At 45.5% G+C, this 19,621-nt stretch overlaps 1 protein-coding gene across 1 annotated transcript in view; it reads left to right on the top strand.

The window, feature by feature from the left end:
- cpo (carboxypeptidase O) overlaps nucleotides 1-19,407 on the top strand; it is a 34,397-nt gene extending 14,990 nt beyond the window's left edge. Inside the window, exons 6-11 of the mRNA XM_085985560.1 lie at nucleotides 14-118; nucleotides 888-998; nucleotides 1,140-1,230; nucleotides 9,098-9,300; nucleotides 16,417-16,501; nucleotides 18,271-19,407. Coding sequence (XP_085841686.1) covers nucleotides 14-118; nucleotides 888-998; nucleotides 1,140-1,230; nucleotides 9,098-9,300; nucleotides 16,417-16,501; nucleotides 18,271-18,542 — 867 coding nt within the window. The 3' untranslated portion in view covers nucleotides 18,543-19,407. The remainder of the gene's footprint in view (nucleotides 1-13; nucleotides 119-887; nucleotides 999-1,139; nucleotides 1,231-9,097; nucleotides 9,301-16,416; nucleotides 16,502-18,270) is intronic.
- Nucleotides 19,408-19,621: the final 214 nt, after the last annotated feature.

Raw genomic sequence — 19,621 nt, 5'->3', positions numbered from 1 at the left:
CTTTTTTTCACAGATCAGTAGAAAATCCGATAAGCCCAAGAAGATTATCTGGATGGATTGCGGAATTCATGCCAGGGAGTGGATTGCTCCTGCTTTCTGCCAGTGGTTTGTGAAGGAGGTGAGTATCTCCTTATTGTAGTCCTACAAATGAACCATTTGAGTCACAATCCTCTCAACAGCTTTCAATATTGGAGAGCCCAAATCTCTATGAACATTGGGGATGATCCAGATCAAACGACATATAATGAACCGACTTCACAATGATGAACATAGTGCAGACTAATGGTGGTCCTTCTTTTTAAGGTGGTTGTAACCTTGATGAGGGTTTTGCAAGTAAAATGTTTCAGATAATGCCAAATTGTGTTGGGGAAAGCAGGCTGTTCCCTGTAGAAAGGCATTGCTCAGAGGCCTGGAGATAAATATTACGTGAGATTAACACTGAGAAATGGAAGATAATTCATGCTGGTCTTGCCAATAGCAAATACAATTATATCCAGTAAATTATTATTTGCTGATCATGATGAGGAAAGTCAGTACTGAGGCCAGAAGATGGAGGTTCAGAAAAGTTGGAACTAAATGTAATTTCAAGAGTAAATTCTTCACCATTGGAGACCATCGCCCAGCACAGTGAGTGGGGGCGGGACTGAAGGATTAACAAAACTTCAAGAATCCATCTTGTTTTTGAGTGAATTATTTGCTTATCGTGGTGAGCAATGTCAGTGCTGAGGAAAGGAACACTTTCTGACTTTTGAAACCCAGTGTGGCCATCAGGTAGTCGCAGGTCAACTACAGCACTGGTTACAGTCAGGATAAGGCTCCCTAAATAATACTCCATCGAATACTTCAATCATCTCTTCCTGATGTAACTTTGTGTGTGTGTGCGACAGGTATTAGAGAGCTACACTGCAGACCCAAAAACAGATCGCTTCCTCCAAAACATTGACTTTTACATTCTGCCGGTTCTGAACATTGATGGCTACATTTACTCCTGGACAACAGTAAGTACAATCCCAGATTATGTGTTATTATATATTATCGCTGACCCCAAATGTTCCAACAGCTAGTCTGTGAAACTTCTCTAGGTGTATCTCACCACTTCTGTGTACACCTTGGGGTTCAACATCCTTCTCTATCTCTAGGATCGTCTATGGAGAAAATCCATGTCTCCGTGTGACAACACCACCTGCTTTGGAACTGATCTCAACAGGAATTTTGATGCAAAATGGTGCAGTAAGTGGAACTCTTAGACCTTCTCCATCTCTTCTACATCTATGTCCACATGTTTGAATATCAGTCTCGACTTATGAATCAGTCCATCCTCTATTTCGACCTGTATTTGTCTTTCCATCAATTACTTCATCTTTATTTGTTCTGTCTGTCTTATCGTACAATCAAAGAAATTTACAGCACAGAATGAGTCCATTCGGCCCATCATGTCTGTGCCAGTAAGTACCCAGTATTCAACTACATCTGAACCGAGCAATCTAGCGCTGTCTATTGTATATCTACCGCAGCTGTCTGCAGCAAAGTATCTGCCTGTGTACTGTATGTAGTTGCTGATCAGTTTCAGCCGTGGTACAGTTGCTAGCACTCTCACCCCACCCCCAGTCACTCTCCCCCCTAATCCCATCTCTCTCTCTCTCTTCCCCAGTCTCTCTCTCTCTCAACAGTCTCCCTCTCACCCCAGTCTCTCTCTCCCCAGTCTCTCTCTCCCTCCCCAGTCAGTTCAGTTCAGTTCAGTTTTCAGTTCAAATGCTTTATTGGCATGAAAGTTTACAGAGAACCATATTGCCAAAGCTTACATAGCAAAAAGGTACAGTTTTCCAACATTCTGTAGGTGTCAATCGATTTGACATTTGTTGGGTATATACAATATTACTTTTAAACAATATTAATTTTAAACAGTCTTTCTACTTCATTTGGTACGTTCAATATTAATTTTAAACAGTCTTACTTTTAAACAGTCCTCAGGTTGTGACATGTTGTTACATATTTAGCCCCAAGGTATGGTCTGTCTCCTTCTCCTAGGACTAATCTCAATTTTGACAGATCATCCAATTCCTTGAAATCTGGGGTTGTTTGGCTTAGCTTGTTGAATAATATGTTTCTTGATGTGTTGAATTTTTCGCATTTTAGGAGGAAATGCATTTCTGTTTCAACCTCGCCAGCCAGACATTGATCGCATATTCTATTCTCTCTAGGCTGCCAGGATTTCTTGTATCTGCCTTTTTCAATTTCCAGTTGGTGGTCGCTTAGTCTGTACCTGGTGAGGGTCTGTCTCTGTTTTGTGTCTCTGATGGTCGTGAGGTAGTCTGCCAGTTTATATTCTCTTTTTAGGGCCCGGTAACATTCTAATCTGCTTTGGCTTTCGGTTATTTTGTTCCAATGTTCCAGGTAGGTTTCTTTGCATTTTTTAATGATTTGGTTCACTCGGATTGGTGTTTGGACGGCTGTGTTGGTCTGGGGCTGGTCAGGGTCCGGCTGAGTACTTAGTTTCAGTAGCAGCTGACTCAGGGGACTCTTTTCTGGGTTTAGCTCTTGGGTCTGAAAGGCTTTGAAATGAAGGGTGTCTGGGGAGCTAGATTTGAGGTGATTTAGGAAGTTTAGTGCTCGTTTTTGGATGTTTATTATCAGTGGGTATCTGCCTAGTTCGGCTCTGCATGCATTTGTTGGCGTTTTTCTTTGGGTGCGAAGGATGCTTCGGCAGAATTCTGCATGTAGGGCTTCTATTGTGTGTTTTTCCCATTTAGTGTAGCTTTGGTGATTTAGCGGGCCCCATACTTCACTACCGTACAGTGCAATGGGCAGGATTATGCTGTCAAAAATTTTGAGCCAGATTTTGATTGGGATTTGGATGTTGTAGAATTTTCTTTTTATTGCATATAGGGCTCTTCGGGCTTTTTCTTTTAGTGCATTCACTGCTATGCTGAAGCTCCCTGATGCTGTAATAGTTAGACCAAGGTAGGTGTAGCTCATAGTGTGTCCTATAGTGGTATCACTGAGGGTAAACTGGTATTTGTTTTCCTGACATCTGGGTCTTTTCTGAAAAATCATGATGTTGGTTTTCTTTAGATTTACTGTTAGAGCCCAATTTTGGCAGTATTTGTCGAGTAGGTCTAGTTGTTGCTGTAATCCCTGTTCTGTGGGAGACAGCAGAACCAGGTCGTCCGCATAGAACAGGGACTTCACTTCTCCATCCAGGAGACGGAGACCTGGTGACTCGCTTTGCTCCAGCATGTCTGCTAATTCATTTATGTATATGTTGAACAGGGTCGGGCTCAAATTGCAGCCCTGCCGGACGCCTCTTCTCTGGGTGAAGAAATCGGTGCGTTTGTCTCCAATTTTGACCCCGCATTTGTTTTTCAGATACATTGATTTAATAAGGTCATAGACTTTGCCCCCTATTCCACACTGAAGAAGTTTATAATAGAGCCCTTCGTGCCATATAGAGTCAAAGGCTTTCTTGAAGTCGATGAAACAGGCGAATATTTTCCCATTTTTTGTTTGGTGTTTATGTTTTTCAATGAGGGTGTGAAGGGTATAGATATGGTCGGCGGTGCGGTGTTTTGGAAGAAAGCCTATTTGGTTTTTTCTGAGGATATTATGTTTGTTAAGAAAATCAAGTAATCTACTATTTAGAATACTCTGATATTTAGAAGTCTCTCTCTCTCTCCCCAGTCTCTCTCTCTCTTCCCAGTCTCTCTCTCTCTCCCCAGCCTCTCCCTGCCGTCTCTCTCTCTCTCCTCAGTCTGTCTCTCTCTCTCTCCCATCTCACTCTCTCTTCCCCAGTCTCTCTCTCTCCCTCCCCAGTCTCTCTATCTCTCTCCCTCCCCAGTCTCTCTCGCACCCCAGTCTCTCTATCTCTCTCCCTCCCCAGTCTCTCTCTCCCCAGTCTCTCTCTCTCTCCCCAGCCTCTATCACTCCCCAGTCTCTCTCTCACTTCCCAGTCTCTCTCTCTCCCCAGCTTCTCTCTCTCCCCATCTCTCGCTCTCTCTTCCCCAGTCTCTCTCTCTCTCCCCAGTCTCTCTCTCCTCCCTGTCTCTCTCTCTCCCCAGACTCTCTCTCGCTCTCCCCAGTCTCTCTCTCTCTCCCCAGTCTCTCTCTCTCTTTCTCTCTCCCCCAGTCTCTCTCTCTCCCCAGTCGCTCTCTCTCCCCAGACTCTCTCTCCCCAGTCTCTCTCTCTCCCCAGTCGCTCTCTCTCCCCAGTCTCTCTCTCTCCCCAGTCTCTCTCTCCCTCCCCATACTCTCTCTCTCTCTCCTTCCTCAGTCTCTCTCTCTCCCACCCTCCCCAGTCTCCCTCTCTCCCCAGTCTCTCTCTCTTTCCCCAGTCTGTCTCTCTCTCTCCCCCAGTCTCTCTGTTCCCCAGTCTCTCTCTCCCCCAGTCTCTCTGTTCCCCAGTCTCTCTCTCCCCCAGTCTCTCTCTCTCTCTCTCTCTCCGGTCTCTCTCTCTCTCCCACCAGTCTCTCTCTCTCTCCCCAGTCGCACACTCTCTCCCAAGTCTCTCTCTCTCCCCCCAGTCTCTCTTCATCTCTCCCCAGTCTCTATCTCTCTCCCCCATCTCTCACTCTCTCTCTTCCCCAATCTCTCTCTCTACCCAGTCTCTCTCTCTCTCCCCCAGTCTCGCTCTCTCTCCCCCAGTCTCTCTCTCCCTCCCCAGTCTCTCTCTCTCCCTCCCCATTCTCTCTCTCTCTCTTCCCAGTCTCTCTCTCTCTCCCCAGTCTCTCTCTCTTCCCATCTATCAATTCAATTCAATTCAATTCAATTCAATTCAAATCATTTTATTGGCATGACAAGTTACATCTTATGTTGCCAAAGCATCGAAAAACATTCATGTTTGTTCACAAAAATACAGATCTATCCATACAGTGTATAAACAGATATATCCCTGAGTGTATAAATATACTTTCATATAATTTATATATACTCTTTTCTTATATTTAGTGGTTGTCCCTCTGTTTATGGCAAGCTGTAACATAGTGTGCCGCTAGTGTTACACAATTTCTCTCTTCCCCTAGTAGGTATGGGAGTTTTTGGTCGTCATTCAAATTTCTGAATTCCGGGCATATTTTTGTGAATTTTGGGTAGAAATTCTCCCTTATGCCCTGATATTTTCTACAAGCTGTGAGGAAGTGCATCTCTGTCTCCACCACTCCCTGACTGCAGTGAGAGCATATCCTGTCCTCTCTTGGTAGCCGGGTCTGCCTGTGTCTACCTTTTTCGATCGCCAGGTTATGTTCACTAAGTCTGTACATTGTCAAAGTTTTTCTCAGTTTGCTATCCTTTACCATGGTCAGGTAATCAGCCATGTTGTATTGTCTGTTTAGGGCCAAGTAGCAATTGAGTTTGCTTTGGGTTTTTGTTGTTTCTGCCCAATATGACAGATATTTTTCCTTTTGCTTAGCGACGATTGTGTTGGGTCGAATTCTTTGTGTGACGCTGTCACTGTCCTGGGGCTGGTTATTGTTAGTAGTGTTAGTAGTTACTTCACTGAGTCCCAGGACTAGTTGACTGAGGGTATTCTTCTTTATGGTCCTCTCTTGGCATTTCAGGGCTTCGTAATGATAGCATTGGGGGTTGCTCATTTCTCGGTGTTTCCAAAATTTGGTGGCTCTTTTATGGATAGTGATTATTAATGGATATTGGCCTAGTTCTGCCCTGCATGCATTGTTTACTGTTTTCCTTTGAGTCCGGAGGATACTTTTACAGAATTCTGCATGTAGGATCTCAATTGGGTGTTTGTCCCATTTTGCAAATTCTTGTTGTGTTAGCGGTCCCCACACCTCACTCCCATAGAGTGCAATTGGTTCAATTACTGATTTGAAAATTTTGAGCCAAATGCCAATTGGAATTTCTATTTGGATTGACTTTTTAATGGCATAGAAAGCCCTTCTTGCTTTCTCTTTCAGTTCATTCACAGCCAGTTTGAAATTTCCCGTAGAACTGATTTTTAATCCCAAGTATGTGTAGTTAGTGGTTTGTTCAATTTTGGTTGTTCCTAGTGTGAAATTTATTTTGGGTCCCTGATGTCTGGATCTTTGCTGGAACACAAGGACTTTGGTTTTTTGGGGATTTATTGTCTCTCTCTCTCTCTTCCCCAGTCCAATTCCAATTCCAATTCCAATTAAAATGCTTTATTGGCATGAAAGTTTACAGAGAACCATATTGCCAAAGCTTACATAGCAAAAAGGTACAGTTTTCCAACATTCTGTAGGTGTCAATCGATTTGACATTTGTTGGGTACATACAATATTACTTTTAAACAATATTAATTTTAAACAGTCTTTGTACTTCATTTGGTACGTTCAATATTAATTTTAAACAGTCTTAATTTTAAACAGTCCTCAGGTTGTGACATGTTGTTACATATCTCTCTCCCTCTCTCTCTAGTCACTATTTCTCTCTCCCCCAGTCTCTACCTCTCTCCCCAGTCTCTCTCTCTCGCCACTCGCTCTCTCTCCCCAGCCTCTCCCCAGTCGCTCTCTCTCCCCAGTCTCTCCCCAGTCTCTCTCTCTCCACAGTCTCTATCTCCCCCCAGTCTCTCTCTCTCCCCAGTCGCACACTCTCTCCCAAGTCTCTCTCTCCCCAGTCTCTCTTCATCTCTCCCCAGTCTCTATCTCTCTCCCCATCTCTCACTCTCTCTCTTCCCCAGTCTCTCTCTCTACCCAGTCTCTCTCTCTCTCCCCCAGTCTCGCTCTCTCTCCCCCAGTCTCTCTCTCCCTCCCCCAGTCTCTCTCTCTCTCTCTCCCTCCCCCAGTCTCTCTCTCTCTCTCTCCCTCCCCATTCTCTCTCTCTCTCTCCCCAGTCTCTCTCTCTTCCCATCTATCTCTCTCTCTCTCTTCCCCAGTCTCTCCCCAGTCTCTCTCTCTCCACAGTCTCTATCTCTCCCCAGTCTCTCTCTCTCTCTCTCTCTCTAGTCTCTATTTCTCTCTCCCCCAGTCTCTACCTCTCTCCCCAGTCTCTCTCTCTCTCCACTCTCTCTCTCTCCCCAGTCACCCTCCCCAGTCTCTCTCAACCCATCTCTCTCTCTCCCCAGTCTCCCTCCCCAGTCTCTCTCTCAACCCATCTCTCTCTCTCCCCAGTCTCTCGCTCCCCCAGTCTCTCTCTCTCTCCCCAGTCTCTTTCTCTTCCCAGTCTCTCTCTCAATTCAATTCAATTCAAATTGCTTTATTGGCATGATGACAAGATACATCTTATGTTGCTAAAGCACAGAAATACATGTATGATTGACCACATAAACACCGATCTGGACAGTATAGACAAGTATACCCATGTATACATAGATATATACACATATAATATGCATATAATCTTTTCTTAGATTTAATGGTCATTCATTGTCCCTCTGCTTGTGGCAAGCTGTAACATAGTTTGCCACTATAGTTACACATTTTCTCTGTTCCCCCAATAGATATGGGAGTTTTTGGTGGTCATTCAAATTTTTGAATTCAGGGCATATTTTTGTGAATTTTAGGTAGAAATTCTCCCTTATGTCCTGATAGTTTCCACAAGTTGTGAGGAAGTGCATCTCTGTCTCCACCACTCCCTGACTGCAGTGAGAGCATATCCTGTCCTCTCTGGGCAGCCAGGTCTGCCTGTGTCTGCCTTTTTCGATGGCCAGGCTATGTTCACTAAGTCTGTACATTGTCAAGGCTTTTCTCAGTTTGCTATCCTTTACCATGGTCAGGTATTCAGCCATGGTGTATTGTCTGTTTAGGGCCAAATAACAATCGAGTTTGTTTTGGGTTTTTGTCGTTTCTGTCAAATAGGTCAAATATTTTTCCTTTTGTTTAGTGATAATTGTGTTGGGTCGAATTCTCTGTGCTAGGATGTCACTGTCCTGGGGCTGGTTATTATTAGTAGTGTTGGTAGTTACTTCACAGAGTCCCAGGACTAGTTGACTGAGGGGACTCTTCTCTATGATCATCTCTTGGCATTTCAAGGCTTCGTAATGATATCAATGGGGGTTGCTCATTTTTAGGTGTTTCCAAAATTTGATGGCTCGTTTTTGGACATTAATTAGTAGTGGATATTGGCCTAGTTCTGCCCTGCATGCATTGTTTGTGGTTTTCCTCTGAGTCCGGAGGATACTTTTACAGAATTCTGCATGCAGGATCTCAATTGGGTGTTTGTCCCATTTTGCGAATTCTTGTTGTGTTAGCGGACCCCACACCTCACTGCCATAGAGTGCAATTGTTTCAATTACTGATTTAAAAATTTTGAGCCAGATCGAACGACAGAAAATGTGTTGGAGAATTGGTACACTGACTCCATCTAGTGGCACTGGTGTGGGGAATGGGTGTAAGCACCAGTGTTAACATGCACAGTTGCCCTACCAGACTGTAAGAGTCCCACATGAAATAAATTTAGGACAGTCCCTTTGGACATGAACTGTTGGCTGTAGCACAAAGTTCTCGATCTCATTCAGAAAGTCCAATGTGGCAGCTGGTGCTGGAAATGGGAAAGTTCACATTGGCCCAGTTCTCAAACTGGGAATAAGGCACATTGTTACAGGAAGCTTTACTCTGAATTTGATCTGTGCTTCTCACCCTGCCTGGGAGTGGTGACAGTGAGTGAAAGAAAAATGTTGCATTTCCCCACCACCGATGATCCTGTTTTATACAAATACCACCCTCACCCCCACTGCACCACTTAGGCAAGGGGTGAAAGCAAAATAAATTGCTAGCTGTGGTCCTTGTATATCTGTAGCTAAGAGTCACACAACAACAACTTATATTTATATAGCACCTTTAATGTAGTAAAACATCCCAAGGTACTTCATCAGAGCGATTATCAAACAATATTTGACACCGAGCCACATAAGGTGATATTACGACAGGTGCTTGGTCAAAGAGGCAATTTTTAAGGAGCGTCTTCAAGGAGAAGAGAGAGGTAGAGAGGCGGAGAGGTTTAGGGAGGGAATTCCAGAGCTTAGGGCCTAGGCAGCTGAAGGCACGGCCGCTAATAGTGGTGCAATCAAAATCGGGAATGCGCAAGAGGCCAGAATTGGAGGAGTGCAGAGATCTCAGAGGGTGGTAGTTCTACACATCTCCTTCTTGTTGTTTTCCTTTAAAACCGTGTATTTCATCTTTTGTTACAGGTGTTGGGGCTTCGAGAAACTGCTGTTCTATCATCTACTGCGGTTCAGCACCAGAGTCTGAACCAGAGGCCAAAGCGGTTGCTGGTTTTCTCCGTAGCCATCGGTCCGATATTTTATGCTACCTGACCATTCACTCCTACAGTCAGCTGATTCTTACCCCGTATGGGTACACGAACGCAACAGCCAGCAACCATGAGGAAATGGTGAGATGTCATCACCAGCGGGGAAATACAAACCACCTTTTGCTCCTGTTCTGATAGTTCTGTAGATAAGGCACAAGCCTGGCTGAGACAGAGGGCCCTTATGTACAGTAAACGTATTCCAGAAACAGTCACCACCCACCCATGGCAATAATGGGCATTCCAGCCTGTAATACGGATTAGAGATTGAGAGCTGAATAAAAGAGGTGTAGCTGTGGGCGCCTCACCATCATAGAACATGTTGGCATATTCATTACAAAGAGAAAGATTTGCATTTCTATAGCGCCTTTCACAGCCTCAGGACATCCCAAAGCGCTTTACAGCCATTGAAGTACTTTTGAAAGTGTAGTCACTGTTGTAATGTAGGAAACGCGGCAGCCAATTTTCGCACAGCAAGGTCCCACAAATAGTAATGAAATAATGACCAGATGATCTGTTTCAGTGATGTTGTTTGAGGGGAGAATGCTGGCCAGCACTCTAGGGAGAACTCCCTTGCTCTTTTTCAAAGAGTGCAGTGGGATCTTCCTGAGAGGGCAGACGGGGCCTCGGTTTAACGTCTCGTCCAAAAGACAGCACCTCAGACAGTGCAGAACTCCCTCAGTGCTGCAATGGAGTGTCAGCCAAGGTTTTTTTGCTCAAGTCACTGTTTAAGAATTTGAATTCAGTTTTAAAAAATCTGGAATTAAAGAGCTGGTGTCAGTAAAAGTCAACCGGGGCATCAGCCTAAATTATGTGTTCAAGTCTCTGGAATGGGACTTGAACATACAACCTATTGAGCCACAGCTAACACTATTCGATCTTCAGTTCTGTTCAAACTTAGCAACTGACTGTGGATCACTTACACACATTGGCACTATTCACACTGGAGATGGGACTCGAGATGCTGCTTTCACACAGAAGGCAGGACAAAGCAGGTTCTAAATTCAACCTGTAGTGTATGTACCTTTAAGGGGAGAACTACTTTTTACAGCTCCTGTATACTGTAGTACCGGCAGTGACCACACCTGTATATAAACCCTGAGTAGGGATCTGTATAGTTAGTTTTAGAGTAACCCTCATCCAGTAAACACCTGTTGTTTGTTATCTGCAGTCTCTGTCTATTTATTGAAGGACACCATACATCAAGATACACGGATTTAACATTGGCGACGAGTGGATTCAAACCTACCTGCAACTCTGCATCACCTCCCAGGGATTCGCTCCTGGAGAACAGTGAAAGAAGAAGGCCGAGTCCAGAAATACGGGCGTCGACCATCCAGAGAAGACTTGAGCATCGCAGAGGAGGCTGTTGAGAGCTGGGCTTGGTTCTCCAGTCAAGACGATCCAGCGCAACGGGCTGGCAACAGGTATGGCACACACCCTTCCCGGACAGCGGCGGCTGGAGCCGACCGACGGCACAGAAAAAGGCCGAGCAGCGTCGACGGGGTAAGAGAGAGGGTAAAGCACGCAGGGCGCAGCCGGGGTTGAAAACCGAGCGGCGTCGACGAAAAAAAAAAAAAAAGAGAGAGAGGGTAAAGCGCACAGGGCGCAGCCGGGGTTCAGGACCGAGCGGCGTCAATGAGAGAGGCGCACAGGAAAACGCGCAGAGCGCAGCCCGTGTTCAAGGGCCGAGCAGCATCCGCGGAGAAGAAAGGAAAGCGCGGGACACGCCATCTGAGCCGCAGCGGAGAAGAAGGGAGAGCGCGGGAGACGCCTTTTGTTTTTAGCCGCAGCGGAGAAGAAGGGAGAGCGCAGGAAGAAAGGGAGAGCGCGGGAGACGCCATTTTGTTTGAGCCACAGCGGAGAAGGAGGGAGAGCGCGGGAGACGCCATTTTGTTTGAGCCGCAGCGGAGAAGAAGGGAGAGAGCGGGAGACGCCATTTTGTTTGAGCCGCAGCGGAGAAGAAGGGAGAGCACGGGAGACACCATTTTGAGCCAGTCTAACCACACCCAGGGATGCCGAAGAATGGCAGTGCCACAGCGTTCAACAATGAAGTCGAAGATTGGACGACATATGTCGAACGCATAGAAGTGTACTGCAAGGCGAATGAAGTGCCAGATGACAGGAAAGCACTGGTATTGTTGAATTTAATGGGTGCAAAAACGTATGGCTTGCTGCGAAACCTAGTAACCCCAGAGAAGCCAGCGGAAAAGGATTTTGAAAACATAGTGTCAATCCTACAGGACCACTTAGACCCCACACCGCTGCTGATAGCGGAAAGATTTAAGTTTCACAAAAGGAACCAGCATAAAGATGAAAGTAATGCTGAGTTTTTAACGGAACTGCGCAAGCTATCGAAACACTGCCAGTTTGGAACGGGACTAGCAGATACCTTAAGGGACAAGTTTGTGTGTGGGCTTCAAAGTGAAGGAACCCAGAAACGGCTTCTATCAGAAAAGGATCTTACGCTGGACAAGGCTTTCAGCATGGCAGTATCACACAAAGCAGCAGCACGGGGCGCGGCAGAGATACAACGGAGACCGCAAGAATATGGCACAAATGAAATGTCATACGGAACAGTGAAGTGCTATCGCGGCGGCAGAACAACACACGACCATAAGGATTGCTGGTTCAAGGACCAAGTGTGCAGGCAGTGTGGAAAAGTAGGACACATAGCAAGAGTCTGCAGGTCGGAAAAGAAAACCAGCAGCAAGAAATCCCCACAGGAGAAGTACAAGAAGGTACATAAGGTGACAGAGAGTAGTTCAGACGAACTGAAGAGTGATACAGACTCCGGAAGCAAGGAGCTGGGTTGTCTGAAACTACATAATGTGATCAAAACGGAGGATCACCAAACTATCTGGGTCACGCTCAAGATAGCCGGAGTCCAAGTGAAAATGGAATTGGACACAGGATCAGCCCTAACAGTTATAAACCGAAGGGACTACAAGCGGCTATTCTCACATATACCCTTGAGAGATACGGAGATTGTCTTGAAGATGTACACGGGGCAAAAAAGTCTACCCCAAAGGAAAAATAAGGGTGAACGTTATATATAACGGCAAGGAAACACCAAAAATGGACCTATATATATTGCCAGATGGAGGACCACCACTACTAGGGCATGAATGGATCCGGAAGATACAGCTAGATTGGCATTCCATACAAGCACTGACTGTAGATGCCAAAAAGGATGACAACGTCACACCTGGACGACTGTCAAAAATGCTAACTGACGCACAAGAAGTGTTCCAGGAGGGACACGGAACACTAAAAGGCATAACAGCAATGATCAAAATAGAGGAAAATGCAAGCCCAAAGTTTTTTAAGGCCAGACCGGTACCTTATGCGATCCGCCCAGCCATCGAAGCAGAGCTGGAAGGTTTGGAACGTTCAGGAGTACTATCCAAAGTGGACTGGAGCGAGTGGGCTACACCCATCGTTCCTGTAATGAAGAGGTCGTTGAGTAATACGCCTGGGGAACCAAAGAAGGTTCGCATCTGTGGGGACTTTAAGGTGACAGTGAACCCAGTCCTTCACACTGTACAATATCCGCTTCCGCGGACTGAAGATATTTTCGCCTCGCTATCTGGAGGGAAACGCTTCACTAAGATTGATCTAGCCCAGGCGTACCTGTAAATGGAGGTAGAAGAAGCCTCGAAACAGTACCTCACGATCAACACTCATAAAGGTCTCTACCAATACAACCGGCTGGTGTTCGGGGTAGCATCAGCTCCGGCTATTTGGCAAAGGGCAATGGATCAAGTCCTGCAAAGGATTCCAGGGACCCAGTGTTATTTGGACGACATCCTGGTCACGGGCGAAAATGACAGTGATCACCTCGCCAACCTGGAGCAGGTGCTCACTAGATTGAAGGAATATGGGCTCCGAGCTAATCGCCACAAATGTGAGTTTTTCCAGAAGCAGATCTCGTATTGTGGCCACGTTATTGATGAAGAGGGGTTACATAAGTCCCCTGAAAGGATTGAGGCAGTAGTCAAGGCTCCAGCACCGGAAAAAGTGTCACAACTGAGGTCGTTCCTCGGGTTGGTGAACTACTACCATAAGTTCTTGCCGAATTTGTCTACAGTACTACGCCCACTGAATACCCTACTGCAAACGGGGGTACCATGGAAGTGGAATGACGAATGTAAACGAGCTTTCCAGAAGTGCAAAGAATTGATCACATCAAAAGAGGTGTTGGCTCATTTCAACCCAGCACTACCAATTCGGTTGGCGTGTGATGTATCACCCTATGGCACAAATTCCCAGACGGCTCGGAGAGGCCAGTAGCCTTTGCGTCTCGGTCACTAACCTCAGCCGAGCGTAACTACGCCCAGATTGACAGGGAGGCCCTCAGCCTAGTGTGGGGAGTGAAAAAGTTCAACCACTATCTGCACGGGCAGAAGTTCACCTTGCTGACTGACCACCAACCACTTGTCTCCATCTTTAATCCAAAGAAGGGCATTCCGGTGATGACTGCGCAACGGCTACAAAGATGGTCCCTTTTTCTAGGGGTGAACCAATATGAAATCGAGTATAAGGGCACGAAACAGCATGGAAACGCTGATGGGCTATCACGCCTGCCACTGCCTACTGCGGAGGAAGCACCAGCAGTGGACCCTGTCAAAATATTTTATTCGACTATAATTGAACGCTTGCCTGTAACTAACGCTGATATAGAGAAGGAGACCCGAAATGACCCGACACTGTCTCGGGTATATGACTTGACGGTGAAGGGATGGCCAACACATGGCGACTCACTGTTGCCAGCATTCTCATCCAGAAGAGAACAGCTGTCAGTATGCCAGGGGACCTTGATGTGTGGATCCCGAGTGGTAATTCCACCCAAGTTAAGGGAGAGAGTGCTCAATGAGCTTCACGAAGGCTATCTGGGAGGGGTAAAAATGAAAAGCCTTGCTAGGGCTTATGTGTGGTGGCCGGGGATCGATCAGCAAATCGAGGACCTGACAAAGAGCTGCTCAGGATGCCAGAAGGTCCAAAATGCACCACCACATGCCCCTCTACACCCATGGGAGTGGCCCTCATCTCCATGGCAATGGGTGCGTATTGATCTTGCTGGTCCATTCATGGACTCAATGTTTTTAATAGCCGTGGATGCGCACTCAAAATGGCCTGAGGTGATCAAAATGTCCTCCACCACCACGGAGAAAACTATTGCAGCCCTACGGACCATATTTGCCAGGAATGGCTTGCCAGAGCAGATTTGCTCTGATAACGGACCACAGTTTGTGTCCGAAGAGTTTCGAAGATTTATGAAAAGGAATGGGGTAAGGCATTACACATCCGCCCCGTATCATCCAGCCACAAATGGATTGGCTGAGAGGTTCGTACAAACCTTTAAAAAAGCAGTAAGGGCCATGTGCGATGACGACATTCCACTGCAGCATAAGGTGGACAATTTCCTGTTAGCCTACAGAAATGCGACACATGCAGTCACCAACCAGACCCCGGCCATGATGTTCTTTAACCGAAGGTTGAGATCTCGTCTGGATTTGCTCAGACCAAATGTACAAAGAGATGTTGAGAATAAGCAATTCCAGCACATCAATGAGAAGCCGACAAGGAGCTTCAATGTAGGGCAACCAGTCTTGGCTCGCGACTACCGAACAGAGAAATGGCAACCAGGAACAATATGCACACGGGAGGGGCCACTAATGTACACAGTGGATGTTGGGGAGAACATTGTGAGATGCCATGTCGACCAGATCCTAGAGTCACAGGAACGAGTCAACCCCAGGTCTCGCATACCTGGTGATGAACCCGACATACAGGTAGCATCTACCTCAGAAACAGTAGCATTGGAAGCTGTTGAACCAACCGATGACAGGGGGCCAGAATCGCCTCCGCACCAAGAGCAAGACACTCAGGAAAGGCGCTATCCAGAAAGGATCAGGAAGCCGCCCCAAAGACTGAATTTATAAATGGACTATTTTCAGTTAATGCTGCATGTTAAAAGTGTTAATTGTTAAATGAATGTCATGGTACTGTTAATCTAAAAGGGGAGGAATTGTAGTGTATGTACCTTTAAGGGGAGAACTACTTTTTACAGCTCCTGTATACTGTAGTACCGGCAGTGACCACACCTGTATATAAACTCTGAGTAGGGATCTGTAATGTTAGTTTTAGAGTAACCCTCATCCAGTAAACACCTGTTGTTTGTTATCTGCAGTCTCTGTCTATTTATTGAAGGACACCATACATCAAGATACACGGATTTAACACAACCCACATTGGATCATTTATAATAGTGGTTCCTTCAACACTTTGTCAGGGACACGATCATTTTGTATCCCCTCTAAAAGGTGCTGGAGTTCGGGGATGGGTGCTACAAAAAGGTTAGAGTACGGCCATATGCCGCTAATTGTTAACAAGTACTCCTGATCTTGCGTGTACATGTGGGAGTTATCAAGAGGCAGTGAGGTGGTGAACTGCAAGAATGAAAGAACCATTCTATCAGTTTACTCCAGCCTATCTCCATATACCACCTAGTTATGAGATACAGGTCCTGATTTTAACTCCCCCTGCCTGGCGGAAGCCAGATGATGGGTTGCTGAGGGTGGGGAGGGGAGAGTCAGTAAAATGATGGCGACACGCCCACTCCTTTCCTGCCCCGATCTGGCTTTTTGCAATTTTAAATTGCAGGCAGCAAGGCCACTCGCTCAAGCTGGCAGGGTATCCAATATAAAGGCACGTTTATATTAGGCATTGGTTTAGTTCAACCAGGGCTATGGGGAAAAGGCGGGGGGGTGGGACTCGCTGAAGTGCTCTTGCAGAGAGCCAGCACGGGCTCAACAGGCCGAATGGCCTCCTTCTGTGCTGTAACCATTCTATGATTCTATGATTCAACTCGTCCCGGGACTAACATTCATCAGCCCCCTGTATCTTTGTGGGTCTTTCGTGAGAAGGGAGTTTTTTGTACTACAGATTGCATCCAAAAGAGAGGGACGTGCCATTTAAGGAAAACAAGAGTGGCTCATGTTCAAATGGACAAAAAGATGGAACTGATTCAGTTATTTAATTAGTGTTATAAATGTGCACAATGAGCTCACTGTAGAACTCTCCTGAGGCAGTATATTGATCTGTGCTGAGCTGGACTGGACCTAGCTTGTTCTGAAATCTAGAGTTCTTTTCTGCAAGAGCCTCCTGATTGAGCACTGCTGCTCTGTTATTTTGCAGATGAAAGTTGGTGAAAAGGCAGCTGATGCTTTGGAGCAGAAACACGGGACCAAGTACAAAGTGGGACCTTCTTCATGGATCCTCTGTAGGTTTCACCATTTATGTTATTGACCTGTCGCTTCACTCAAAAATATTCCAAAGCCTCCTGTGCAGTCTTACTTTGATCAGCTCAGATCTAAAGACTCTCCCAATGTACGCTTCTCTGAGGTCTGACTACTGCCGTTTTTATATTTACAAAAAAAATAATTGTTTTGCAATACAATGGTTAATACCATTTAGAAGAATGATACCCTTAACTTCCCTCTTGGCGGAAAGCCTCAGATTGAAATGATTACTCATCATCAGATTCCATAATGAACATTCTTGTGGAAATTGGATACTGTTCCAGATATTGATAGAGTACGAAAGCAGTATACGCATTATATTGTGGGTTGCAAAATGTTAGCAACTCTGCGAGTGCAGTGTGGAGTATTAAGGTATCAGTAAGCTGTGGCATGGGGTGATATTCACATGGCGAGGTCCTGATCTTGGCCAGGTGGTCAGGCAAAGTCAACTGCATAAATTTGATAGGAAATAATTTTTAAAAAGTGAGACCGTAAGGCAGTTATGGACCATGGCTGCTAAACGCCCGATAAACGGACTATCACCACAGTCAAAGTGAAGGAATAAAAATAAATAAAGCACAATCGAAAACATAAAGTGCAAGAATTGCACAGCAGGTAAGGATATATACTTGAAAAGGAAAGATTTGCAGGACTATGGGGAAAGAGCGGGGTGAGTGGAACTAATTGGATAGTTCTTTCAAAGAGCCAGCACTGGCACGATGGGCCCAATGTCCTCCTCCTGTGCTGTATGATTCAGGTCAATCAGCATCTAAAAGAGAAAGCTAGGTGAACGTTTTAGGTATAACCCTCGATTAGATCAGGGATGATCAGGCTGAAGTAGCCTCTTATTTAGAAGAGAAACATGTTCAAAAAAGAGGGAGGGAAGAATGACAGGTAGAAGCCAAGCATTCCAATCTTGTAAATGCTTTCACAAGGCGGTCGTTGATAGATTTGTTAGCAAATTAATAGTCTTAAAATGCTGGAAGGTGGAAGGCGCTGTACACTGTGCAAAGCTCATCTCAGGTGACAGTTAGATATGCAGACGATCGAAAGATAAAAATATCGGAAAAATGCAAATCAGACAAAGCCCCCAAATGATGGGAGAATAATCAAAAGTGAATGATATTAAAATAATCAAGCAGGAAAGTAGGGGAGAAAGTTGAAGTTGCTGAAGTCAATGTTTAGAGCAAAGCGCTGCAAAAGGCAGGAGTGAACAGTTGTGTCACTCAGGCAGTTTTTCTTTCTCATCTTTTTACCTCCCTAAAACTTCTGCACCTCCCTCTCCTGCATTAAGACCCTCCTTAAAACCCATCTCTCGGACCAAGCTTTTGGTTACCCCGTCTAATAGCTCCTTCTGTGGCTCGGAGTCCAATCTCCTCCTTACACCTTGCATTTATACAGTGCTTTACTGTAGTAAAACATTCCAAGGCGCTTCCCAGGAGAGCTATCATTTGACAACGAGCCACATAAGGAGATAATAGGACAAGTGACCAAGTGCTTGGCCAAAGAGGTAGGTTTAAATCAGTGTCTTAAAGGAGGAGAGAGAGGTAGAGAGGTTTCGGGAGGGAATTGCAGAGTTTAGGGCCCAGGCCGCCAATGGTGGGGGTGAAGGAGATGGGGGATGCCCAAGAGGCCAGAATTTGAGGAAGTAGCTTTGTTTTTATACATTAAATGAGCTATATAAATACAAGTTGTTGTAAGAGAATGGTTCATCTAGTCAGCTTATATATTGAAATGTTCCCTCTTTCAGATTATTCATCTGGCTCCTCACGTGACTGGGCAGCTGATCTTGGGATTGACTTCTCCTACACGTTCGAGCTCCGAGACAATGGGACATATCAATTCATGCTCCCAGAGGACCAGATCCAGGCTACCTGCGAGGAAACCATGGCTGCTGTGACAACCATTGTAGAGCACATAAATGATAAACACTTCCGGAGCTCCGCTCCGACCATTGTAGCTCTGTGGTCGGGTTTGCTGACTTCCTGCTTATTAAATATGTACTTTGCAAATTTACTGTAGAAAAGAGAAGGCTGAGAGATAACCTGATAGACGTCTTTAAATTATGAAGGGGTTTGATAGGGTAAGCGTAGAGAAGATGTTTCCACTCGTGGGGGGAGACTAGAACTAGGGGCCAAAACTATAAGATAGTCACTAATAAATCCAATAAGGAATTCAGAGAGTGGTGATAATGTGGAAATTGCTACCACATATAGCATAGCGAATAGCATAGATGCATTTAAGGGGAAGCTAGATAAGTATGAGGGAGAAAGGAATCGAAGGATATGCTGATAGGGTGAGATGAAGTACGGTGGGAGAAGGCTGGTGTGGAGCATTAACACCGGCATGGATCAGTTGGGCTGAATGGCCTGTTTCTATGCTGTACATTCCATGATCTCTAGGTTCGTTTGTCTTTCTACTAAAAGGCTGAAGATTTCTGGGGGATGGCGGAGGGGAGGTGGGGTCACTGCTATGAAGGGTGAATATCACAGGCAAAACATCAGCAGACACCTTGGGGGGAGGGAGAGAGAGAACAAAAACATATGGCTCATGGACTGAAAACTGACCAAAAATCATGGACACCAATGATAGGAAAGGGCAAGGCTCCCAGGTTCTAATCCAAATACCTCCATTTCCTCAATCATTGCTTCATCAAGGAAATGGAGGATAAGTGGAGGAGTCCATAAATGGATTCTATTTTAAAATTAATGTATATAATGAAATAACTCGTGACATATATCAAGATGAGGACCTACCATTGCAGAGTTTAGGGCCCAGACACCATGACAGTTGCTTTCTCCTTTAAATTTTACAAATGTAGAACCTTTTCTCGGTCTCAGCTCTGATTTGCTCGATGTTCTGTGAACATAATAAAATGATTTCTTCCATCAAACCACTTGATTCTTTGAAAGAAACTCTCAGTGAAAGTTGCAGTAAGCAAATTGTACACTTTTCCTGCTTTCCCCAAAGTTTCATACCCTCCATGTTGGGGAGGGAAGTCTGACATTGCGATCAGAACATTCCAATCTGTGACCGCAGCATTGTAACCACTCAGTCAAATATAAAGGGTGGATGGAGAGCTAAGTACCACACCAATATTA

This window comes from Somniosus microcephalus, chromosome 4, assembly GCF_052327205.1.
Source record: "Somniosus microcephalus isolate GS21.2 chromosome 4, FLI_Smic_1.0, whole genome shotgun sequence".
NCBI classification, from domain to species: Eukaryota; Metazoa; Chordata; class Chondrichthyes; order Squaliformes; family Somniosidae; genus Somniosus; species Somniosus microcephalus.
The sequence above is the reverse complement of the archived record's forward strand: the minus strand, read 5'-3'. Positions and strand labels throughout refer to the sequence as shown.